General features: G+C 37.8%; 2 protein-coding genes across 2 annotated transcripts; both read left to right on the plus strand.

The window, feature by feature from the left end:
* Positions 1-936, plus strand: LOC138916878 (olfactory receptor 4D11-like). The gene has a single exon (XM_070230483.1). The coding sequence runs from the start codon at positions 1-3 to the stop codon at positions 934-936; it is 936 nt and encodes a 311-aa protein (XP_070086584.1).
* A 19,518-nt stretch (positions 937-20,454) lies between these two features.
* LOC138916879 (olfactory receptor 4D10-like) lies at positions 20,455-22,358 on the plus strand. The gene has a single exon (XM_070230484.1). The coding sequence runs from the start codon at positions 20,929-20,931 to the stop codon at positions 21,862-21,864; it is 936 nt and encodes a 311-aa protein (XP_070086585.1). The 5' UTR covers positions 20,455-20,928; the 3' UTR covers positions 21,865-22,358.
* Positions 22,359-27,106: the final 4,748 nt, after the last annotated feature.

The raw sequence follows: 27,106 nt of genomic DNA on the forward strand, positions 1-27,106 counted from the left end.
ATGGCCCTGAGAAATCATACCAGGGTGTCTGAATTCATTTTTTGTGGCCTTACCCAGTCTCAAGAGTTAAGCTTGCTCTTATTTTCATTTTTAGCTGTGATTTATGTAACAACTGTGTTAGCAAATGTTGCCATCATGGTCACTGTGACCTGTGAGCCTCGCCTTCACACCCCCATGTACTTCCTGCTCCGCAATCTCTCTGTCTTGGACATCTGCTTCTCCTCCATCACTGCTCCGAAGGTCCTAGCTGACCTTCTTTCAAGGAGAAAGACCATCTCCTTCAACGGTTGCATCACACAGATGTTTTTCTTCCACCTCCTCGGTGGAGCAGACATTTTTTCTCTCTCTGTGATGGCCTTTGATCGCTACATGGCCATCTCCAAGCCCCTGCACTATGTGACCATCATGAGTAGGGGGAGATGCACTGCCCTCATTGTGGCTTCCTGGATGGGGGGCTTTGTCCACTCCATTGTGCAGATCTCCCTTTTGCCACCCCTCCCCTTCTGTGGACCTAATGTTGTTGATGGCTTCTATTGTGATGTCCCGCAGGTGCTCAAACTCGCCTGCACTGACACCTTTGTCATTGAGCTTTTAATGATTTCCAACAATGGCCTGGTCACTACCCTGTGGTTTGTCCTTCTTCTTGTGTCATACACAGTGATCTTGATGATGCTGAGAACTCAAACTGGAGAAGGCAGGAAGAAAGCCATCTCTACCTGCACAGCCCACATCACTGTGGTGACACTGCACTTTGTGCCCTGCATCTATGTCTATGCCCGGCCCTTCACTGCCCTCCCCATGGACAGAGCTGTCTCCATCACCTTCACTGTCATCATCCCTGTTCTGAACCCCATGATTTACACCCTGAGGAACCAAGAGATGAAGTCATCCATGAGAAGACTGAAGAGAAGAATCATGCTTTCTGAAAGGGGATAGCCTGATTACAGATTGTGGATCAAGCTGCAAGAATATAATTGAGATATTTTCTTAAAATATTAGCTGTCACATATTGTCATGCCTCAACCATAAATAGACGAGTATAGCAAGATGGCACAGGCACAAAGGATCAGCTACCTGGCACAACGATATTGAGAAGGAACACCAGCAAGAAATTAAGCAGATAGAACATAGTCCTTAAAGAGCAATTGACAGCAAGCAGGGCACAAACGTGAAATACTGTAGAAGTTCTTGGTGTCCAGGCAATGGGATGAAAGATAGGACTGTGGTGTCCAGACATGCAGTAGGCAACAGGGACAGAACCATTCAGTATGTGTAGAGACTTAGTTTTAAGGATCTTCATTGTCTTTCACTCCCTGTGACTTCCTAACAGTTGGATGTGACCTAGAACTTATACAGTCTTATTTTTAAAGCTCCAATGTATGCCTACAGCAAGGGTAAGAATCTGGAACTACCTGTCTAACTGTTCATACTATTGCCTCAGACATAAGTTAGTTTGACTAGTTGAAAAAGGAAAAGCTGTATCTAAGCCAATAAATATTTTTTTCCTATGTGCACTTCTTTGTCATTTCCCTTACCACAGTGCATTAAAGAGCTCCAGAGAACTTAGCAGATCTAATTCTCCATTATATTCGCAGTGTCTAGAAAAGTGCCTGACCTGTAAGAAGCTATTAGTGTTTGTTCATTGAATTTGTGGCATGGAAGGAAAGGAATTTATATAAGAGTATGACATCAGTTCTACTTAATCATGGTTTTTAGAATTTATTTATTTATTTTTATTGAAGTAACATTGGATTATAACATTATAAAACTTTCAGGTGTACATTAAAATATATTTCAAATTCTGTGTAGATTACATCATGTTCACCACCCAAAGACTAATTACGATCCGTCACCACACATGTGTGCCTAATCACCCCTTTTGCCCTCCTCCCTTCCCACTTCCCCTCTGGTAACCAGAAATCCAGTCTCTGTTGTTATCTTTTTGTTTGTCCTTTCTTTTAATCTTCTACTTAAGAGTGAGATCATAGAGTATTTTACTTTCTCTGTCTGACTTATTTCACTCAGCATAATACCTTCAAGGTCCATCCATGTTGTCACAAATGGCCAGATTTCAACATTTCTTATGACTGAGTAGTATTCCATTGTGTATATATACTACATCTTCTTTATCCATTTGTCCCTTGATCAGGACCTAGGTTGCTTCCAAGTCTTGGCTGTTGTGAATCGTGCTGCAATGAATATAGGGGTGCATGTATCTTTATGAATTTGTGTTTTCAAGTTCTTTGGATAAAGACTCAGCAGTGGAATAGCTGGATCATATGGTAGATCCATTCTTAATTTTCTGATTTCATAATTTTCTGAAACTCCATACTGTTTTCCATGGCAGCTGCACCAGTTTACACTTCCACCAGGAGTGTACAAGGGTTCCCTTCTCTCCGCATCCTCCCCAACATTTGCTGTTTCCTGTCTTGTTAATTATAGTCATTCTGACCAGAGTGAGGTCATATCTCATTGCAATTTGATTTATTTTTCTCTGATAGTTAATAATGTTGAACATCTTTGCCTGTGCCTGTTGGCCATTCATATGTTTTCTTTGGAGAAATCTCTGTTCAGATCTTTTGTCCATTTTTTAATTGGGTTGTTAGTTTTTTTATTGTTGAGATTTATGAGTTCCTTCTATATTTTGGGTATTAACACCTTATATAGGGTTTGCAAATATCTTCTCCCAATTTCTAGGTTGTCTTTTCATTTTATTGATGGTTTCTGTTGCTGTGCAGAAGCTTTTTAGTTTGATGTCATCCTGTAGGTTTATTGTTTTACTATTGTTTATCTTGCCTGGTCAGACATGGTATTTGAAAGACTGCTGGAAAGACCGATGTCAAAGAGGGTACTGAGTATATTTTCTTCTAGAAGTTTCATGTTTTCAGTTCTCACATTCAAGGATTTAATCCATTTTGAGTTGATTTTTGTGCGTGGTGTAAGATAATAGTCTGCTTCCATTCTTTTGCACGTGACTGTCCAGTTTTCACATGATTTATTGAAGAGACTCTCCTCTATCCATTATATGCTCTTGGCTCCCTTGTCAAAAATTAGTTGTCCATAAATGTCCGGGTTTATTTCTGGGCTCTTGATTCTGTTCCATTGATCTATGTGTCTCTTTTTGTGCTATTACCAAGCTTGTTTTTTTACTAAACCTTTGTAGTATATTTTGAAATCTGGGGTTGTGGTACCTCCAGCTTTATTCTTTTTCCTCAGCATTGCTTTGGCTATTCGGGGTCTTTTGTTGTTCCATATAAATTGTAGGATTCTTTGTTCTATTTCTGTGAAAGAATGATGTTGGAAGTTTGATAGGAATTGCGTTGAATCTATAGATTGCTTTAGGAAGGATGGATATTTTAACTATGGTAATTCTTCCAATCCAAGAGCATGGAATATCTTTCCATTTCTTTGTATCTTCTTCAATTTCTTTCAACAATGTTTTATAGTTGTTGGTATACAGATCTTTCACCTCCTTGGTTAAGGATATTCCTAGGTATTTTATTGTTTTTGTTGCACTTGTAAATGGTATTATATTCTTAATTTCTCTTTCTACTACTTCGTTGTTAGTGTATAGAAACGGGACCGATTTTTGTATGTTGATGTTGCATCCTGCAACTTGACTGTATTCATTTATTATTTCTAAAAGATTTTTTAGTGGATTCCTTATGGTTTTCTACATATAAAATCATGTCGTCTGCAAAGAGTGACAGTTTTACTTCTTTTCCTATTTGGATCCCTTTTATTTCTTTTTCTTGACTGATTGCTCTAGCTGAGACTTCCAATACGATGTAAAATAAGAGTGGTGACAGTGGGCATCCTTTTCTGGTTCCAGTTCTTAGACGGATAGCTTTCCGTTTTTCTCCATTGAGAATAATATTAGCTGTGGGTTTGTCATATATGGCCTTTATTATTTTGAGGTATTTTCCTTCTATACCCATTTTATTTAGAGTTCTTATCATAAATGGATACTGTATCTTGTCAAATGCTTTCTCTGCATCTATTGAGATGATCATGTGATTTTTATTCTTCATTTTGTTAATGTGGTGTATCACATTGATAGATTTGCACATGTTGAACCATCCTTGCATCCCTGGAATGAAACCCACTAAATCATGATGTATGATCTTTTTAAGGTACTGTTGTATTAGATTTTCTAGTATTTTGTTGAGTTTTATTTTCATCGATGTTCATCAGTGATATTGGCCTGTAATTTTCATTTTTTGTATTGTCCTTGTCTGGTTTAGATATCAGGATAATGTTGGCTTCATAGAAAGATTTAGGAAGGCTTGCCTCCTCTACAAATTTGTGTAACAGTTTGAGAAGGATAGGTATTATGTATTCTTTGAATGTTTTGTAGAATTCACCAGGGAAGCCGTCTGGCTTTTGTTTTTTGGTAGGCAATGATTACTGTTTTGATCTCCATACTGGTGATTGGTCTATTCAAATACTCTACTTCTTCTTGATCCAGTTTTGGAAGGTTGTATGATTCTAACAATTTATCTATTTCTTCAAGATTATCCAATTTGTTGGCATATAGCTTTTCATAATATTCTCTTATAATCTTTTGTAATTCTGAGATGTCCATTGTAATTTCTCCTCTTTCATTTCTGATTTTGTTTATTTGAGGCTTCTCTCTTTTTTTCTCGGTGCTTCTAGCTAAAGATTTGCTAATTTGGTTTATCTTTTCAAAGAACGAGCTCTTGCTTTCATTAATTTTTTCTATTTTTTTTCAGTCTCTATTTCCTTTATTTCTGCTCTGATTTTTATTATTTCCTTCCTTCTACTGATTTGGGGCTTTGTCTTCTTCTTCTTTTTCCACTTCCTTTAGGTGCACTGTTAGTTTATTTGGGGTATTTCTTGTTTGTTGAGGCAGGCCAGAATTGCTATACACTTCCCTCTTAGAAGCACTTTTGCTGTACCTCATAGATTTTATCATGTTGTATTTTCATTTTCTTTTGTCTGCCAGTATTTTTTTTATTTCTCCTTTGATTTCACTGACCCAATCGTTGCTCAGTAGCATTTTGTTTATTCATCACATTTTTGTGGCTTTTCTGATTTTCTTCCTGTAGCTGATTTCTAGTTTCTTACCTTTGTAGTCTGAAAAGATGCTTGGTATTATTTCAGTTTTCTTAAATTTATTGTGACTTGTTTTGTAGCCTAATATGTGATCAGTCCTGGAGAATGTCCCATGTGCATTTGAAAACAATATGTATTTTGTGGTTTGGGGATGGAATGTTCTATATATATATATATATCTACTAAGTCAATCTGGTCTAATGTGTCATTTAAGGCCAATGTTTCCTCATTGATCTTCTGTTTGGGTAACCTATCCATTGGTGTAAGTGGAATGTTAAAGTTCTCTATTAGTATTGTGTTACTGCATATTTCTCCTTTTATGTCTGTTAATGATTACTTTATATATTTAGGGCCTCCTATATTGGCTTCATAGATATTTACAAGTGTTGTATCTTCTTGTTGCTTTGTTCCCTTTATCATTATGTAGTGCCCTTCTTTGTCTCTTGTTATAGTTTTTGTTTTAAAATCTATTTTGTCTGATATAAGTATTGCTACCCTTGCTTTGTTTTCTTTGCCATTTGCATGGAATATCTTTTTCCATCCTTTCACTTTCAGTTTGTGAGTGCCTTTAGGTCTGAAGTGTGTCTTTTATATGCAGCATATATATGAGTCTTGGTTTTTTTTATCCAGTTGGCCACCCTATGCCTTTTGATTGGAGCCTTTAGTCCACTGACATTTAAAGTAGCTATTGATAAGTATGTATTTATTGCCATTTTGTTACTTTTCGTTTTCTAGATGTTTTAGTAGTTCTCTGTTCATTCTCCTTCTCTTGCTGTCTTCCCTTGTGGTTTTATGGCTTTCTTTAGTAATGTGTTTGATTTCTTTCCTCTCACTTATTTGTTCACTTATTATAGGTTTCTGATTTGTGATTACCATGAGGTTCCCATATACTATTCTAAGTATACAGCAATCTATATTGAGTTGATAGTCTCTTTAGCTTGAGCTCTTGTAAAATCTCTAATCTCTTACTCCCCTCCTCCCGCATTTTATGTTTTTGAAATAATATCTAATTTCTTATTTTGTGTGTGTCTATTCATTACCCTCTTATTGTTGAAATAGGTAATTTTAGTACTTTTGTCTTTTAACCCTCATATTATCTTCAGAGGTGGTTGATCTGCTGCCTTTACTGTATTTTTGCCTTTACCAGAGATTTTTATTATCTGTTTGGTTTTTTGATAATTTTCTTATCCCTATTTGTGATCTTCTCTTTCCCACTTAAATAAGTCCCTTCAGCATTTCTTTTAGAACTTGTTTCATAGTAGTAAACTCCTTTAATTTTTGCATGTCTGGGAAGCTCTTTATCTCTCCTTCCATTCTGAATGATAATCTTGCTGAAGAGAGTATTCTTGGCTGTAGCTTTTTTTCCTTTCAGCACTTTAAATATGTCATGCCACTCTCTTCTAGCCTTTAGGGTTTAGGCTGAGAAGAGCACCAATAGCCTTATGGGCTTTCCTTTGTATGTCATTTATGGCCCTTCTTTGCTGCTTTTAAGATTCTCTCTTTATCTTTAATTGTGGACATTTTAACTATAATGTGTCTTGATGTGGGTCTCTTTGGGATTATCTTGTTTGGTGTCCTCTGTGTTTCCTGTACTTGGGTGTCTGTTTCCTTCCTTAGGTTAGGAAAGTTTTCATCTATTATTTCTTCAAATAGATTATCTGCCCTTTTGTCTCTATCTTCTCCTTCTGGGACACACATAATACGAATGTTAGTGTGCTTGATATGGTCCCAAAGTTCTCTTAGACTGTCCTCATTCTTTTAAAGTCTTTTTTCTTTTATGTGTTCAGCTTGGGTGATTTCCTCTAGTCTTTCATCCAGCTTGCTGATCCTTTCTGTATCATCTACTTGGCTATTAAGTCCCTCTAGTGAATTTTTCATTTCCAGTATTGTATTCTTTATTTCTGACTGGTTCTTTTTTATATTTTCTAATTTTTTGTTGATGTTCTCAGTGTGTTCATCCAGTCTTCTCCCAATATCTATGAGAATCCCTATGAGTTTTTGCTTGAAATCTTTGTCAGGTAGATTGCTTATTTCTGTTTCATTTAATTCTTTTAGGGAGGGGGGTTGTCCTGTTCCTTTGCATGGAATGTATTCCTTTGCCTACTGATTATGCCTCTTTCTCTGCACTTATTTCTATGTTTTAGGTGAGTCAGCCATGTCAACTGATCTTGGAGAAGTGGCTTTATGTAAGAAAAGCCTTTAGAGGCCCAGTAGTGTGCTTCCCTCTCATCAGCAATCCAAATGACCCATGAGTGACCCCTGTGTGTGCTATTTATGTCCTTCTGCTGTGTCAGGGTTGCTGTTACTGCAGATACTCAAGGAGTCTAGTTTTTCACTCCCTGGCCAGCTGTTTGTAAATTGGGTTTGGGGAGCCCCAGCAGCATTGGCAACAAGATCTAATAGCACACTCTTGTTGCAGTTTTCCTGTTACTTGAGTAGGTACCCAATGTAGTTGGTTGCTAGGCTCAGGGGATAACAGTTGCTGTAGGCCTCAGGCTTGCAAGGCTATTGTCAGCTCTCTTAGAATCACAGTTCTGCGGGGCAGGCCCTAGGCATGGGGAGCACTCAACTGTTTCAGGCTTCAGAAGGTGGGGCAAATCTTGTTTGTGGGTTTTTGTGAAGCACAAGTCTTCTGCCACTGATAAGCCACCCCCCCCCCGCCCCCAGTCCACACACACCATAAACACAGTCCTGGCTCATGAATACTTCCTGATCTCCTGAAGGGTACTCTGTAACCCCACTGTAGATGCCCCCACCCCTCCACCAATGCCCCCCACAGTTCATCTGGTCCTCACACAGGCCCTGCTCCACAAAGGTGGACACACCAGCCTGTCTGTAGAGGATTAAGGTACCCAGTCTACGCAGGCTGACAAGTAGCATGAGGGCTTGTTGTTACGTGGTTCCAGTCCCTAGAGTGGGCTGCCTGCCTGGGATGAACTGAATTAAATCCATTCTTTATTGGGTGCGGGGGTGTGGCAGACCCTTGAACTAACAAGCCAGGGGAAGAACTCCAATGGCATCTGCCAGCATCTATGTCAGCTCTCCTGTACTTGGTCACAACAATGGCTGCCACTAATGTCTCAGTCTCTGGAGAGGTCTCATCACTCACTGAGATGCACCCAGAGCCTGCCACGTGAGTCTCTTTTCACCAAAGGACTGTGGAGCTTTCTTTTTGGTGATTTTAGGTTGCTGTCTGAGATGGGTGAATCTATGTATGGGCCTTTTAAGAGCTGGATATTTCCAGCTTTCTTCTGATAGCTTTTCTGGGGTTATTCCCCATTGCAGTTAATAGCCAGTGGAGCCAGATAGTAGGACACTTATCTCAGTTGTGCTGAGTCTGAAGGATGCTTATAGTGGTACAGTGCCCTTACTAAGGGCCCTACTTCTCCAAGGGAGGCTGCATACCTTAGGATGGCTCCCATCTGGCTGGCTGTGAAGCTCCACCACTCACAAAGGGGGCTTCATTTTCTCTCCATAAGTAATTTCTCCCTCTTCTGCCTCAGTCAGGACAGTTTCTTGTTGTGGGTGTTCTTTTTATCCACATTTCAGTTGTCTGTCTGGGATAATTTTTCCAAGAATAGTTGTGATCTGGCTGTGTTTGTGGGAGGAGGTGAGTTCAGAGTCTGCCTATGCTGCCATCTTGACGAGATCCTCCTTGGTTTTTAGTATTTAAAATTGTCTCTGTTTCTTGAACAGATAATTCATCATGGAAGTCAAAGGAAATGGAAGTATTTGAATCACAGTATCTGCAATCTTATACTCAAGATCTGGGCATCTGTGTGTGTCTTTATGAGAACACCAAATCAAATGTTAGATTCAATAACATTTGTTGAGACCCATGTACACCATAGAATAGAAACATCCCAGGAAAAATGAGTGTTTTGCAATATTCATGGAAAATGAATGTACAAATTCATTCAATCGGAGTTTCAATAAACCAGTGCTTTGAGTATGTCCAGACAGACACTTGAAATACCTGACAATCATATATGGGAGGATGGAATTTTTTTACTCTCTCTTTCTTCTAGAGCACAAATCCTAGTAAGATTGAGTAAGTAAACAGATTCATTGAAATGTAGCAGTAGGCTAATTATTATGATAATAATAATGATAATGTAGACTGCATTCCTTCATTTTCATTTATTGGAAACAGCTAGATTTTTTAATTTATAATTTCTTATATTTTAGAAACATAATACAGTGCATGTATTATGTATTACGTAATTTCTCCCATGGGAAGCATCTGATACACAAACACTTTAATATTTCTGCAGGCAAATGTATGAATATTTCCACAAACATGCAATAAATAAAAACTGTGCATGGTGTCACATAAATTCAGATCAAATTTTGCAACAAAATTAATTCATGTCAGATCAGAGTTTACTGCCAAATGTATTCCTAAAAATTTTCCAGCATTCAGAGTTTTGAGATTTCAGAATGACTTGCAAAAAATGCAGAAGCTGAGTAAGAGGGAGTTGTAGTAGGAAGAGTAATCCCCCCACAAAGATATTCACATCCTAATCTTCAGAATCTGTGAGTATCCTATTTAGATAGTAAAGGAAATTAAGGTTGCAGGTGGAATTAAGGTTGCTAATGAGCTGACCTGGAAGAGGGAGATTACCCTGGATTATCTGGGAGAGGGCCAATAAAATCACAAGGGCCTTCAAAAGTGGAAGAGGTAGACAGAAGAGGAGGTCAGAGTAAGCAACGTGAGGAGTACTTGAGTTGACATGGTTGGCTTTAAAGACGGAAGTATCCACAAGTCAAGGAATGCAGCTAGACTCTAGAAGCTAGAAAAAGAGAAGAATGGGTTCTGCCTTAGAACCTCCAGAAAAGAATGCATCCTGCCAACACCTTGATTTTAGCTTTGTGAGGCCCATGTCAGATTTCTGACCTACAGAATTTTAGGACAATAAATTTGTGTTGTTTTAAACAACTAACTCTTTGAAATTTTGTAACAGGAGTAGTAGGAAACTAATATAAGAGAATGCTTCAATTGGAGATGAAGGGGCTGTATGGACTGAAAAGGGAAAGAAAGAGAAAAATGAATAAAAAGGGTCAGAGGTGGGACAGGGCTCAATCAAGGGAAGGTGCCCACATGTTTCTCCCAAAAGCCTAAGAATGAGCAACACACCATGCACAAATCTCAAGTACAAGGGCAATGGGCTAGAGAAGCCAGTCCCAAGCTGTCACCACTTTAAAACTCTGTATAGGATGAAATCGACCTTCAAATCTGAAGTAAAGGTCTAATTTAACACTCTCATAAATTCCACATGTAATTGGCTAATAGTGAGATGACTTGATATCAATTGAAGTGCCCCTAGACTTTATGAAAAGAGACTCAGAGATGGAGTCTCAAGCATTTTGTATATTGACTATACTTACCATATTAGAATTTAAAATGTCATCCTCTGTAAACTGTATTTGCCACTTTAATGACAGCTAAGTAGTAAAAATGAAGCATTTCCATATCACATGTACTCACTGATTGTAAGACAAATCTTAATTTCATGGATGTTAAAATATGAAAGAAAAGTTCATCTTAGAACTCAAGAAATTGAATATTTAAAAATACAGTCATGTGTCACATAATGGCATTTTGGTCAATTCAGACCACATTAATGACTGTAATCCTACAAGATTAATACCATATAACCTAGGTGTATAGAAGTCTGTATTATCTAGATTTGTGTGAGTACACTCTATGATGTTCACACAATGACGAAATCACCTAAAAATGAATTTCTCAGAATGCATCCTCACCATAAAGCAACACATGACTGTATGAGGTAATCAGTCCCTGTCACACACACATACACATGCAAACACACACAGTCACACACAAAGACTTTTCCAAAGAGAGACAGGTAAAAAGTAAACAAGTTTTATTTTGTCAGCCATGTATTTTAGGAACACAGAAGACTGTCGTCAACTCACTAGTACAAAGCAGATTTTTATAATCAAATTCTGATCGTCAATAACACATTACATTATTTATGTGCAGTTCATCATTTTCTTGGTATTAAAATAAAGTGTGAAACTTCTATTTTTGCTCACTTTAGGGGACCAAAGATGCTACAGCTACAGTTCCTCATTTTGGAAGACATGAAGATACTTATCTTATGGGAACCTGATAAGATATTCTCTTCTAGACACCCTCCTTTTGTTTCCCAAAGATCCAGGCACATTCAGGAGTTACACTTTTCTCATTGAACATATAAACAAATGCACTCTATGGACTTTCAGCCTTTCAAGAGGAAGAAGTAAAGACTCAGTGCGTTGAAATGCAATTTTTAAAATTTCCAGGATATACTAAAGTATATAATTTTCATGGGAATTATAGGTTACCAAAATGGACTAAAAGAAAGTAGAAAAATCTTAACAGAAAGTGCCCCTCCTCCTGCCCAGCACTCCAGCTCTGCCATCAGACAGACCACCGCACAGAGAGAAAAGTAGCCAGCAGCTGAGGGGATCACACAGGTGAAAGAAAGTGCCCCTCCCCCTGCCCAGTGATCTAGCTCAGCAACTGGCCAGAGTGCCACACAAACAGAAAAGGAGTCTGTTTTGAGCTAGGGAGCTGCAGATTGTGGCAAGCTCAGAATACACAGTGCCTGACCCCATTCAGTGGTGGCAGTTGGAAACTGTGAACAGATAATATCATGAGGGGCCGGCCCAGTGGCACAGCAGTTAAGTGTGCATGTTCCACTTTGGCAGCCCTGGGTTCACCAGTTCGGATACCGGGTGTGAACATGGCATTGCTTGGCATGCCATGCTGTGGTAAGCGTCCCACATATAACATGGAGGAAGCTGGGCACGGATGTTAGCTCAGGGCCAGTCTTCCTCAGAATAAAGAGGAGGATTGGCAGCAGTTAGCTCAGGGTTAATCTTCCTAAAAAAAATAAAAGATAATATCACGAGATGGAGACAAAAATCCAGGCCATCAAGCTGTATGAAGATATTAAATCTCAAGAACAGAAGGAAAATGACAAGTACCCAGCAATCAGCCCCAACAGCATGGAAATTCACAACCTAAATGACAGAGAATTCAAAATAACTATCATTAAAAAAATACTCAACGAGTAACTAGAAAATGCAGAAAGGCAGTTCAGTGAAATGAGGAACTTCTTCATAAAAGAGATTGAAACTATAAAAAGAACCAATCAGAACTGTGTGGAGATGAAAAACACAATGAATGAGATGAAGAAAAATCTGGATTCCCTAAACAATAGAGCTGATATTATGGAGGATTGAATTACCAACTTAGAGAACAGAAATATAGAAATGTTTCAGATGGAGGAGGAGAGAGAACTGAGATTAAAAAGAAATGAAGAAATTATCTGAGAAATATCAGACTCAATTAGGAAATGCAACATAAGGATTATAGGTATTCCAGAGGGATAAGAGAAGGAGAATGGAGCAGAAAGCTTGTTCAAAGAAATAATAGCAGAGAACTTCCCAAACATGAGGAAGGAGTTGGAAATGCAAGTGAAATAAGCCAATATATTTCCTAACTGTATCAATGTAAAAAGACCTTCTCCAAGGCATATATTAGTAAAGCTGGCAAAAGTCAATGACAAAGAGAAAATATTAAGGGAAGCAAGGCAAAAGAAAACAACTAACAAAGGAACCCCTAACAGGCTTTCAGAGGATTTCTCAGCAGAAACCTTACAGGCTAGGAGAAAGTGGAATGATATATTCAAAATTTTGAAAAACAAAAACTTTAAGCCAAGAATAGTCTATCAATCAAAAATATCCTTTAGATATGACAGAGAAATAAAAAGTTTCCCAGATAAACAAAAGCTAAGGGAGTTCATCACCACATGACATTCCTACAAGAAATCCTCAGTAAGGCCCTCATAGTGGAAAAATAAAAGGAAAGGGGCTACAAAGCCCTGAGCCAGGAGATAAATAGGTAGGCAATAATCAGGAAAATGCAGCTGTCTATTAGAACAGATTAGTAAACACTTAACTATAACATTAAAGATAAAGGGAAGGAAAACACCAAAATAAATATAATCTTGTCACTTTAACACAAACTCACAACGCAAGATGGAAAAAGATATGACAATGATAACCTAAAAGGGGAGGAGGAAAGAGATGGAATTGGTTTAGTCTAATGAAATAAAAGGCTATCAAAAATGCACTAGCTCATCTATAAGATATTTCTATAAACCTAATGGTAATCAGTAAACAAATAATTAAAACAGAGACATAAGGAGAAAATCATCATAGAAAACTACTTAACCCAATTGGTAATCCAAAATACATGGGACGAGAAAAAAGGGAAATGCAGAAAATAAGCAATGAGAGGGGAGCATTAAGCCCTCATATATCAATAATCACTCTAAATGTAAATGGATTGAATTCTCCAATCAAAAGACAGAGTGGTAGGATGGATTAAAAAACAAGACCCAACAATATGCTGCCTCCAGGAAACACATCTCAGCCCCAAAGACAAACACAGTCTCAGAGTGAAGCAATGGAAGAAGATATCCCATGCTAATGACAAATAAATGACAGCAGATGTTGCCATACTTGTATCAGACAAAGTAGATGTCAAGATAAAACAGGTAAAGAGACACAAAGAGGGGCAGTATATAATGATTAAAGGGACACTCCACCAAGAAGAATTAACATTTATAAATATTTATGCACCCAACACAGGAGTACCAAAGTACATAAAGCAACTGTTAACAAACTTAAAAGGAGATATTACCAACAACACAATAACAGTATGGACCTGAACACTCCTTTTAAATCAATGGATAGATCATCCAGACAAAAATTCAACAAGGAAATAGTGGAATTAAATGAAAAGACCAGATGGACTTTAGAGATATATATAGAACACTCCATGCCAAAACAGCAGAATACACATTCTTCTCTAGTGCGCATGTAACATTCTCAAGGGTAGACCATATATTGGGAAATAAGGCAAGCCTCAATAAATTTAAGTAGATTGAAATAATATCTAGCATCTTTTCTGACCACAATGCTATGAAACTAGAAATCCACTAGGAGAAAAAAGCTGGGAAAGGGACAAAAATGTGGAAACTAAACAATATGCTACTGAACAACAAATGGATGATTAAAGAAATTAAAGGAGAAATCAAAAAATACTATAGACAAAGGAAAATGAAAATGCATCAGACCAGCTTATACGGGATGCAGCAAAAGTGATCCTAAGATGGAAATTTATAGCAATACAGGCCCATGTTAACAAACAATAAAAATCTCCAATAAGCAACCTTAAACTTCTCCTAACAGAATTAGAAAAAGAAGAACAAATAAAGCCCATACTCAGTGGGTGGAGGGAAAAAAGAAAAAGTAGAGCAGAAACAAATGATATTGAAACAAAAAAGACAGTAGAAAGGATCGATGAATCAAAGAGCTGGTTCTTTGGGAGGATAAACAAAATTGACAAACCTTTAGGGAGACTCACTAAGAAAAAACGAGAGAAGTCTCAAATAGATAAAATTAGAAATGAAAAAGGAAAAATTATAATGGCTACCACAGAAATACAAAAGATTATAAAAGAATACTTTGGAAACCTATACGCCTACAAATTGGACAGTTTAGAAGAAATGAATAAATTCTTAGACTCTTACAACTTACCAAAACTGAATCAAGAAGAAATAGAGAATCTGAATAGACAAATCACAAGTAGAGAGGTTGAAATAGTAATCAAAAACCTCCCCCAAAATAAAAGCACAGGAACAGATGGCTTCTATGGAGAATTCTACCAAACATTCAAAGAAGATTTATTAACTATCCTCAAACTATTCCAAAACATTGAGGAAGCCAGAACACTTCCTAACACATTCTATGAGGCCAACATCACCCAGATACCAAAAGAAGACAAGGATAACACAAACAAGGAAAATTACATGCCAATATCACTGATGAGCATAGACGCAAAAATCTTCAACAAAATATTGGCAAACTGAAAACAGCAATACATTAAAAAAATCACACACCATGATCAAGTGGGATTCATACCAGAGACACAGGGATGGTTCAACATCTGTAAATCAATCAAGGTGATACACCACATTAACGAAATGAGGAATAAAAACCACACAATAATCTCAACAGACACAGAGAAAGCATTAGACAAGATATAACACCCATTCATGATAAAAACTCTCAATAAAATATATATAGGGGCAGGCCCCATAGCACAGCGGTTAAGTAAACATGTTCAGCTTCAGCAGCCCAGGGTTTGCCTGTTCAGATCCCAGGTGCAGACATGGCACTGCTTGGCAAGCCATGCTGTGGTAGGCGTCCCATGTATCAAGTAGAGGAAGATGGGCATGGATGTTAGCTCAGGGCCAGCCTTCCTCAGCAAAAAGAGGAGGATTGGCAGCAGTTAGCTCAGGGCTAATTTTCCTCAAAAAGAAATGTTTATAGAAGGAGAGTAACTCAACATATTAAAGGCCATATATGACAAACCCACAGCCAACATCATACTCAATGGAGAAAAAATGAAAGCCATCCCTCTGAAAACAGGAACAAGACAAGTGTGGTCACTCTCACCACTCTTCTTCAACATAGTATTGGAGGTTTGGGCCAGAGCAATTAGGCAAGAAAAAGAAATAAAAGGAATCCAAATAGGCAATGAAGAAGTGGAACTCTCACTATTTGCAGATTAGATGATTTTATATGTAGAAAACCCTAAAGAATCCATTGGAAAATTATGATAAATAATCAACAACTACATCAAAGTTGCAGGGTGCAAAGTCACCTTACAAAAATCAGTAGTATTTCTATATTCTGATAATGAACTAACAGAAGAGAACTCAAAGATACAATCCCATTTAGAATTGAATCAAACGGATAACACGCTAAGGAAGAAATTTAACCAAGGAAGTGAAAGATCTGTTCACTGAATCATAAGCCATTGATGAAAGAAATTGAAGAAGATATATATAAATACAAAGATATTCTATGCTCATGGATTGTAAGAATTAATATTGTAAAATGTACATACTACCCAAAGAGATCTACAGATTCAATGCAATCCCTATCCAAATTCCAATAACATCTTTCACAGAATTAGAAAAAGCAATTGAGAGAAAGAAAAATAAATTCGGAGGCATCATGCTTATGATTTCAACCTTTATACTACAAAGCTTTAATAATCAAAACAGTATAGTCTGGCATAAAAACAGACATACAGATAAATGGAACATAATCAAGAGCTCATAAATAAATCCATGCATATACAGGCAATTAATTTACAACAAAGAAGCCAAGAATGTACAATGGGAAAGGGATACTCTCTTCAATAAATGATACTGGAAAAACTAGATAACTAGATGCATAATAATGAAATCAGACCCCTGTCTTACACAGCTCAGAAAAATTATTTGAAATGGATTAAATATTTAAATATTTAAATATTAAAGACCTGAAACAATAAAACTCCTAGGAGAAAAAGTCATGGAAAATCTCCTCAACATTGGCCTTGTCAATAATTTTTTGGATATGACACCAAAAGGACAAGCAACAAAAGAAAAACTTAATAAATGAAACTACATCAAACTGAAAGCTTCTGCACAGCAAAAGAGACAATCAAAACATGAGAAGACAACCTACAGAATGGGAGAAATTATTTGCAAATTATGTATCTGATAAGCTGTTAGTATCCAAAACACATAAAGAACTGATAAACTCAATACCAAAAACACACAATCCGATTTAAAAATGGGCATAGGAACTGAATAGATATTTTTTTAAACAGGGCATTCAAATGGCCAATAGGTACATGAAAATGTGCTCAACATCACTAAGCATGAGAGAAATGCAATTCAAAACCACAGTGAGATATCACTTCACACCTGTTAGAATGGCTATCATCAAAAAGACAAAAGATAAGTGTTGGTGAGGATGTGGAGGAAAGAAAATCCTTGTGCACTGCTGCTGGAAATATACATTGGTACAACCACTGTGGAAAACAGTAGAGAGGTTCCTCAAAAGATTTAAAATAAGACTACCATATGAACCAGCAATACCATCTCTGGATATATACCAAAAGGAAATGAAATTAAGGTCTTGAAGAAGTATCAGCACTTCTATGTTCATTGCAGCATTATTCACAACATTCAAGATATGAAAGCAATCTCAGTGTCCATCAACGGATCGATGGATAAAGAAGGTGTGGTCAGTCACAAAAAATAGAAAGTCCTGCCATTTGCAACAACACAGATGGACCTTGAGGGCATTATGCTAAGTGAACTAAGTCAAACAAAGACAAATATTCTATGATCTCATATATATATGGAACCTAAAAATCTGATCTCATAGAAACAGAGTAGAATGAAGGTAGGTTACCAGGTGTTGGGGATGGGGAGAAGTAAGGAGATGTTGGTTAAACTGTACAAATTCCCAGCTATAAGATGAATAAGTTTTGGATCTAATGTAAAGATGGTGATTATAGTTAACAATATGGTAACAATACTTGAAAGTTTAAAAGAGAGTATGTCTTAAATGATCTCACTACCAAAAAGAACGAGTAATTATGTGAGGTGATGAAAGTGTTCGCTAACACTAAGATGATAAGCATTTTGCAATTATAAAGGTATCAAATCAACACATTATATGCCTTAAACACACTCAATGATATATGTCAATTAAATCTCAGTAAAGCTGGGTTGGGGGAGGAATTACCCATCTCAAACACATAACCTGCATCATGCACTTTTTAATCTGTGTAGGCTAGTTTACAGTACTAAAACAAAATGGAAAAGCAAGTAAATCCAAACCCATCAGCATTCTGCAAACAGTGGAAGTTCATTTTATATAAGATCACATCATTCAATAAATTCAGGTAATCTTAAGTAACTATTATGATTTTGTAGACAGCTTTACTAACATACTTATCTAGATGTATCCAAATTGAGAGTTTCCATTTGAGTAGAGTGTTGGAAAAAAGGAAAAACGTGCATTCCCCAAACGTCATCTAAGTCTTGTTTCTCTACATGCAGAGACTTAGAGCAACATCATGAGACTATAATCATTCTGCATATAATTAGAAACTAGACTGGTAGCAAAGGATTTGAGGTGCAGTTTTTTTTGAGATTTTTGACAATCAAAATGAAACTGATTTGTATATACTGTCCTCTGAGCCTTACAAGCAATGAAAACTGGACCCTTTTTCTCTCTCAGGTGCAGTATTTGGCATGTTTTAACAAAGTTCTTATTGAGCTATGGATAAACAGATAGATTTCCTCTACTGCCTCTAAAGAATTTGGATATCAATCAAAATGTGTCCGTCTGTGTATGCGTGAATGTGTGTTTACACATGTGAATGTTTCAGTAACTTCTTAATAACTCCCTTTGAAACTTCATCACCAACAACAGAATCAGGCACTGAATTCCACTTCCTTGTCCAATATTATTCCCTTTGCAATTCTCACATTAAGCCTGAGGCTGAGGGATTTGCACGTAAGATAGGGACACAGAGGAAGTTCTTGAAGATGTGATTCTTTGAATCTGCCCTTTCTTTCCTGAAAGGAGAATAAAGACACTAAGATATTTAGTCTTCCAAGAGGCTCTGCCTTCAGAAACAATATTTTCAAGAATTAACGTCACTAGTGTCACTAGTGTTCTATTCTGGTCTGTACCTGATGACATACAATTTGTAGTTGGAGTTTCAGGATCAAAGGTATTAGGTAAAGATGTTAAGATTTAGCTAAGGTTAAAGTTATCGATAGTGACATTGAGATGTTGTTATTGATTATACAAACTATGTATGAATAGTTTGACTTTGATATTTTCCAGGTATACTAAATGCTTCAGAGCCAAGATGATCTTCTCAGTGACAGAAACAACAAAGGTGGGTGTTAACTATTGGAAGAGAGGTGATATGTTAAGAGGGATTCAGAAATGTGGTCCACTCAGTGTGAGAGAAGGCATCATTCATTTGCTGTGATCATTTGAGTTGCTTCTTGATGAGATAGTCTCAGACTAAGCTCCACATAAATTGGGTTTCCAGAACCCCTTTCTGAAAAATTCTTATCTTCAGACAGACTTTACCAAATTTTCTTTTCTTTGTTTTGTTTCTCTGAGAAAGATTATCACTGAGCTAACATCTGCTGCCAATCCTCCTCTCTTATGCTGAGGAAGATTGGCCCTGAGCTACTATCTGTGCCCGTCTTTCTCTATTTTTCCTATGTGGGACGCCTGCCACAGCATAGCTTGATGAGCAGGGCGTAGGTCCGTGTCCAGGATCCGAACCAGTGAACCTGGGGCCACCAAAGCAGTGCATGCAAACTTAACCACACGGCTATCAGGCGCACCCCAAAATATTCTTGTTATACAAAATGAGACCCTATATACATAAGGTTGAAGAGGCAAACAAAACAATGTTTTTTCCATCCTATCTCTATCTTTTCCTTAACTTCAAACATAGATTCACACTATATTCCATCTGAAAAACAGGAATAACATTAATACTTTCTAAAGGATAGTGGTGAAAATTCAATGTCAACATTTCATAACTCTTCACACACAGTAAACACTCAAAAAGTAGCAGCTTTTATTACTGCTAGAAATCATTATATCTCTTAGCATAGTTCCTATCCCAACCAAATCAATCTCTACTTTTCTCTTGACATTTTACATTTTATCATGCATTATGTTCATCAATTTATACAAATCATTCACTTTCGCTAAGCTGCAAACACTTTGACAATGTGGTCCCATTTGTTCATATACATTTGAACATTGCAATAAATGTTGACTTGCTAAGTATAAGGTGGAATAAGTAATAATTATAAAATTTCCTAAGAATGGCCAATAACAGCTTATAAAAAATAGGTATTATTCTAAACATATCTACATCTCTCCCTCCTGTGTGAACCCTCCACTCTCTTAGCTTTGATCCACACAGAGATAGAGGCAGAAGAGAGTGTGGTTGATAGAGTATGGATGACCTTTCAAAAGTGGGTCACTATCTTTATTCTCTCCCCCACACTCAAGCAAGGATCACAACAGTTACGTGAGATGAATAAGTTCTAGAGAATTGCTGTGCAGCACTGTGGCTATACTGTATTGGAACCCAAAAATTTGTTAAGAGGGCAGCTCTCATGTTCAAGTGTTATCACAATAAAAGAAACTAAAGATATTCTTTGATATTTGTATTTATATATTGTTTCAATGCGTTTCTTAAAAATAAATTTTGAATATTTTAAAATAATTAATAAAAAATCTGATTCGTATAAGGTAATGACAAAGAAAAGCTACATATATGGAATAACAGGTGACAATTTTAAGAAATTCAACATAAAACAGCCAACAGTAAGGAAACTGACTCATGCCACAGCAACATTGCAGTAAGAAACAGAATGATACTCTTTTTTTCTTTTTAGCAAGACAAGACCCTGTGGAAGTCAACAGAAAGTTTGCTAATATGAATATTAAACTTTCATACTATGAGTCTACAGTGGCTGGAACCTCATTGTACTTATCTTTCTGTTTATGATTCAGACATTTTGGACATTCGATATATTTGGATGGAAGAAAACAATAACAAAATTTGAAAACTAAAATAAATTAATTAAATAAAATGTTATGTAAACATCACTGCTGAACATAAAGTTTGTTCTTTTCAAAAATAGTTTTATAAGAACAGAATTATTGAATGACTTTACATGGGATAATTTGATTTGATCACCAAACTGACTGCAATCTTAAAAATTTAGACAAAACAACAAATCACAAACAGTGCAACCACGCGAGGAACATTCTGAATTGTATTCTTAGTGCTTGAGAAGAAAACAAAATAAAGAGCCAAGTCTTTTCAAATGAAGAAGCTTGAAACAAGAGAGAGAGAAAGAAGTTGACTCAATGGAGCTAAAAAACTGCACGAGGGTCAAAGAATTTATTTTCCTTGGCCTAACCCAGAATCAAGAACTGAACTGGGTCTTATTCCTTTTCCTGCTTTGGGTGTATGTGACAACTCTGCTGGGAAACCTCCTCATCACGGTCACGGTGACCTGTGAATCTCGCCTTCACACCCCCATGTATTTTTTGCTCCGTAATTTGTCTGTTGCCGACATCTGCTTTTCCTCCATCACAGCTCCCAAGGTTCTGGTGGACCTTCTGTCAGAGAGAAAGACCATCTCCTTCAATGGCTGCTCCACCCAGATGTTTTTCTTCCACCTTGTTGGAGGGGTGGATGTATGTTCTTTGTCGGTGATGGCATTTGATCGCTATGTGGCCATCTCCAAGCCCCTGCACTACATGACCATCATGAGCAGAGGGCGATGCACTGCCCTCATTGTAGCCTGCTGGCTGGGGGGCTTTGTCCACTCCATCGTGCAGATTTCCCTGTTGCTGCCCCTCCCCTTCTGTGGACCCAATGTTCTTGACACATTCTACTGTGATGTCCCCCAGGTCCTCAAACTCGCCCATACTGACATTTTTGTGCTTGCGCTACTGATGATTTCCAATAGTGGGCTGCTCACCACACTGTGGTTTATCTTCCTGCTTGTGTCCTACACAGTCATCCTAATGATGTTGAGGTCTCAGGCAGGGGAGGGCAGGAGGAAAGCCATCTCCACCTGCACCTCACACATCACTGTGGTGACCTTGCACTTTGTGCCCTGTATTTATGTCTATGCCCAGCCCTTCAATGCCCTCCCCACAGATAAGGCCATCTCCGTCACCTTCACTGTCATCTCCCCTCTGCTGAACCCCTTGATCTACACTCTGAGGAACCAGGAGATGAAGTCAGCCATCAGGAAACTGAGAAGAAGATGTGTACCTTCTGAGAGGATATAGACTGGTCGCTCACTCCTTCTCACCACCTTTGAAAATGTCCATCAAATAAACCGCATTGACTAAAGGATTTCTAAATAATTTTGATATTTCTAATGAGATGCACACGACTTTCAAAGATTCTGTTTGGCATGCAATAATAATGTAAAAAGATACGTTTCATGTTGCAAAAGGAAGCAGAGAAATCAAACTGTTAGCTGAAGAGTTATTGCATAATGCTTATGCAATAAAGCCTTGGAAGAAATAAAGAAAAGAGAATATGTATGCACTCAGAAATTTTATCACATTGGAATTGTTGTGGGGGTTTCGTTCAGCTCTATTGCATATAATTGAGAAATACAAATGTTGTTTATTTCAGATGTACAACTTGATGTTTTGATATACATATAGATTGTGAAATGATCATTGGGGGAAAATGGATTAAGGTGGGACCTCTCTTGGTTATTACTTACAACAACATGGAAATCTCCAATTGTATAAATAAAATTAACAATAAGAAAAAGCAAATATATATATACTCAGACATTCCCACTATATTCTTGTTACCAGGAAGGGAGCTGAGAAACATAATGCAGCTTGGGCATTGGATTGCTAAGGTCTTTCATGAAGTAATCACATTTTAATGAAGTAAGCACACTCAAATTAAGTTCCTCCTCTGACTTTCTGATATGAGTAAATTAAATAACTACTACCTGAAGATTTTTCCGTCTGAAGCCCACACTGCAGTGGTTGAGTGCAGGCGCTTTGAAGCCAGCACAGCTTGAGTTAGAATGTGGACCCCAGTAACTATGGGTTCTATGACCTCATGTAGGTCCTTACCCTGACCTTCCTCTGAACCCCACACCTACTGACCACACTTCCATGACATTGCCTCAGCGACCGGGGCTCAGCTCCAGCACCACACTCAGGACCTTGTTTCCAATTCCCTGTCCTCCTTCTTCCTATTCCCCCAGTAGGGCTATGATTTATTTATTGTATCCCCAGCACCTGGCACAGCAAGTAGAACATAGAAAACTGTCCAAAAAATGGTTGAGTTAAAGAACTCAGTGAATGAATATCACCTCTCACTCCTTTCTGTTTCTCAAATCATTGGAGAATAGGAGTAAGAAAACAATGGATTTGTTATTATTTTCTGTTAACATGACTCCCTAAAAATGACAGAAACCTATGAAGCTGCTTCAGACTACGCATATACATTCAAAAAGGTTGGCATGAACGGAAAAACATTATTCAATACATGAACTTGGTTTTTATTTGTTTTCTTGTTCTGCTATTTACAGCATTTGGGAGTTTTTCTTTTTTGCCCTTCATTTCTGCAGGTAGATCCTAGATCTTAAAATTTTTGAAATTAGACAAATGTTCATGGCACAGTACAAATGTCAGTTCAAAAATCAGACATGCAAAGGTCCTCAGGTGGGGCTGTGCCCAGGCCTTCATAAGAAGATGAGAGGAAGCAAGGAGGAGCCAGGTAATGATTGAAGTCAGAGAGATAATGAGGCCATGGGACCAGGTCCTTAGGACCTTTTAGACATTGTGAGGATTATGACTTTCACTCTAAATAACATGAGATGCATCTGAAGGGCTTTGAAGAGCAGAATAGTGATGCATGTTTTAACAGAATTGCAGGGGCTCCTGTTACAAATAGAATGAAGAGAGGTGAGGACAAAAACAGGGAGACCAATTAAGAGGCTACAACAATAGTCCCATGAAAGAAATAATGAAGACATAACTTAGGGTAGTAACAGTGGAGGTGGTGAGAATGGTGAAAAACTCTGAAAGTCGAGCAAGTAGGAGTTGCTGATGGATCCAGCGTGGATTTCCTGGTGACATGTGTGTCCTGTGAGAACTCCATCACCCACTTTCTTCATCTGCCCATTGAGAGCTCCTTCACTCTCGTCTACATAATCCTTTCAGGTCCAATGGCTCCTTCCAATACTTGTGTGTCACACTTCAGGAATTACCCTACGTGGGTGAAACTGCTAAGGAAGTTGTGCAGAATCCCTAAGAATAGGCATTTATGTCCCAATAGAAAATCTACTAAGAGGTAAGGTAGAATTCTGGTAAGCTGACCTAACAGGATTCTTGCTGAAGGCAGGCCACGGTGATCAAATATCACTTGGGGGATGGAGAATGGTGAGGAACCTGATAAGATACTGAGGGTGATCAACATGGAGGTTGGGGGATTTTGGCTAAACTGAATTAGCAGAATTCTTGCTAAAATTGGACAATGCAGAGACAAGCATGGAGGTCTCAAAGTGGAGGCCTAGTTGAAAAGTTCAGGGGAGTCTGAGTAGAGTTTGGTCAAGGGGAGAATCTTTGTCACTGCTAAAAACTTTTAGATCCTACACAAAAAGTGTGTTCCTAAGGACATGTGCCTGAGTCACATCTTGATTACTCCCACTGAAACCACCTCTCCATCAGTAGAATTTTTCCACAGCCACATCCAATTATATGCCCTCTGATAATTCTCACACTAGTTCTGGGATTGACAAATTGGTACATATGATGGAACACTGTGAATCAGTGTGGAAGAGCCAAGGAAATATTATTCCCTGAGTCTGCCTTTTTCCACGTAAAGATAGACAGGAAGCCACTGAAATCACTGGCCTTCAGAGGGGTATTTAACAAAATTTCCTGAAGCTGAATGACTCCCAAGGTTCGTGTGAACATTATTCAAGATGTTTGAGAAGGAGGTTGGAAATTTTAGGTAAGACACATAACTCTACATGAGTGTGAATGACTATGGTGTCTGGGTGTCGATGAATAAGTGTGAGAAGAGAAGAGTGAGAAAAACTGAAATCTAGATGGAATTGTAAGATTCATAAATACACTTTGACTAAAAATAATGAAATATATACACAAGATGCTGCATTCCAGGGTGAACTGTCAGTGGCAGACAGCGCAGCTAAGAAATATGAACAAAGAAGATATTGTGAAAGGAGAGTCATAGAAATGAGTTCAGTTTGGAAGTAGGCAGAGGAAGCTCTTTTTTTCCAGGATCCTTTGAATTGCACAAACAAGAGATTTTTCTCAGAAAAAACAATGAGATTTTCTCATCCTATAGATGGATCTCTTGAAACTGAAATCTACAGAGGTTTTTCTTATGCTAAATTCAAAACTAGAAAGAAAATAAAATATTTCAAAAAAGTTGAAAGAATAATACAGTGAACACCTACATACCCTCCCTTAGATTTATCAAAAAATAAAAATTTTGTAACAACGATTTTCTTTTGCTTGTCTTTCCGTGCCTACAGATTTGGATCCTTTCTTTCCAGCCAAACTTCCCACTCATCAGCAACTGTTATATATTCAACTGGTCCCCTCAAGCCAGATCTCCCATTCTCTCCACTCCCATGTGCCCCAAACAGAAATGTCACCTCCTCCATGCAGCTTCCTCTGAGCCTCTTGGAGAGAAATCACCCTTTTCTCACACACACCTCATCTGTCTTTAGACGGTCCCCATCAATGTCATATTATTAAATTTCAGTTCTTTCTCCACTGGTTTTGGATTATATTCATTTCTCTCAAATAACCTAGAACTCTGCCAACTTTCTATCAATATTTGTTAAATAGATGGAGTAAAAATAGCAGAAACATGGAGCAGAAGGCAGAGGATGTTGTCTGAATTACCAAAAGTATTTTGTGAACGTAGGACCTATTCCTCTCTGACAAACAGTACTGACTCGGGGTCTGAGGTACTGTACCTTCTACCCTTCTGTGTAGACCATAGTCTACTATTTACAATTCCATAGTCCCTGTGGAAGGATATCATAAGTAGGTAAGACCTCCTCAATATCTTTAGTAACTATATTGAGTTGGTGTTTTCTGGTGATTATTTCCCCACTTTAACTAGTCAGAATTGATAGCTCAGCTACTATTTGGTTCAACACACTCCATTTCCTGATGAGCCTCCCATGTTAAGGTTACCCAACATAGTACTAATCATAACAGATAACCAGTCATGTATGTGAGACTCTATGTATGTTAATTCACCTAATCCTGATAACTTCCCTGTGAGGTGGGTATTACTATAATCCCCATTCCACAGATGAAGTGGAGACTCCATGAGGTCTCTCACTTACCCAAGTCACACAGGGACAAAGCCAGGACTTGAGCCCAGATGGCTTTCACTGCAGAGACCAGCACTTGACTTCTCTGGTCTGCTAAGATGTTGTCAGATAAGAAACCAAACCAAGCAAGTGCTCTCCTTACTACCAAACGCTGTCACCACACTCTGGGCCACTCTCATTGACAGTAAAAGAAAAGTACCTCCTATTTTCCCCAAAAAAAGTATGTTCTGATGAAGCTGTTTTAGAATACAGATTCTGGAAAACATACAACTCTTCTAAAAGATTGTCAGTACATTTAAGAAGCTGTGTGCCTGAGACAGTTACTAACCCAGCGTTTTACTTTAAGGTAACACACGTATGAGCATACTTATTATTGCTTAGGCAATGCTCTAAGTATTGATGTTTTTGCATATATTAATTCATTTAATCCTCACAAAAATCACATGAGGGAGATGCTATTGTTTCCAGATACTGATGCAGAGCCTGAGGCCAAAGGGGTAAACTAACTTCTCCTGTAGCGTAAGCAGTAAGTACCCAGCTGGGATTGCAACAGGCTGTGCTATGCCAGAGGCCCCCAGGTATCTGCCTGCATGCTCTGATAACTCTTGGTAGCTTTTTTAGTTTTCCATATTAAGTAGACTTTCGACAAAATTGTATACAGAAGAAAGACAACTTGAATGGAAAGTGAGCTAGGTGAAAAGAAATATCTTCATTTGAACTGGAAAACACCCCAAAAAAGTGAGAGAAGTGACTTTCACCTTTCTTTTCTTTCTGATCATGGTAAGAAAAAGGAGATAAACTGCAAAGAAAGAAATTAAGTCCATTTCAAGGATTCGCAAAATAAAAAAAGGAAGGAATTCAAGAGCAAAATGATTATATTATAAGCACATGCCTAACATTTTAAGAAAGTGACAAATTGTTTTCAAAAGTGGTTGCATCATAACATGGATGGACCTTGAGAGAATTATGTTAAGTGAAATAAGCCAGCGAGAGAAAGATAATCTGTGTATGACTCCACTCATATGAGGAATTTAAAACTATGGACCAAGAACAGTTTAGTGGATACCAGGGGAAAGGTGGGGTGGGGGGTGGGCATAAAGGGTGAAGTGGTGCACCTACAACATGACTGACAAACATTAATGTACAATTGAAATTTCACAAGATTGTAACCTATC

This window comes from Equus caballus, chromosome 12, assembly GCF_041296265.1.
Source record: "Equus caballus isolate H_3958 breed thoroughbred chromosome 12, TB-T2T, whole genome shotgun sequence".
NCBI classification, from domain to species: domain Eukaryota; kingdom Metazoa; phylum Chordata; class Mammalia; order Perissodactyla; family Equidae; genus Equus; species Equus caballus.

Bases quoted from the DNA above. Each gene is read 5' to 3' on its own strand.
- LOC138916878 (XM_070230483.1), top strand. From the start codon at position 1: ATGGCCCTGAGAAATCATACCAGGGTGTCTGAATTCATTTTTTGTGGC.
- LOC138916879 (XM_070230484.1), top strand. From the start codon at position 20,929: ATGGAGCTAAAAAACTGCACGAGGGTCAAAGAATTTATTTTCCTTGGC.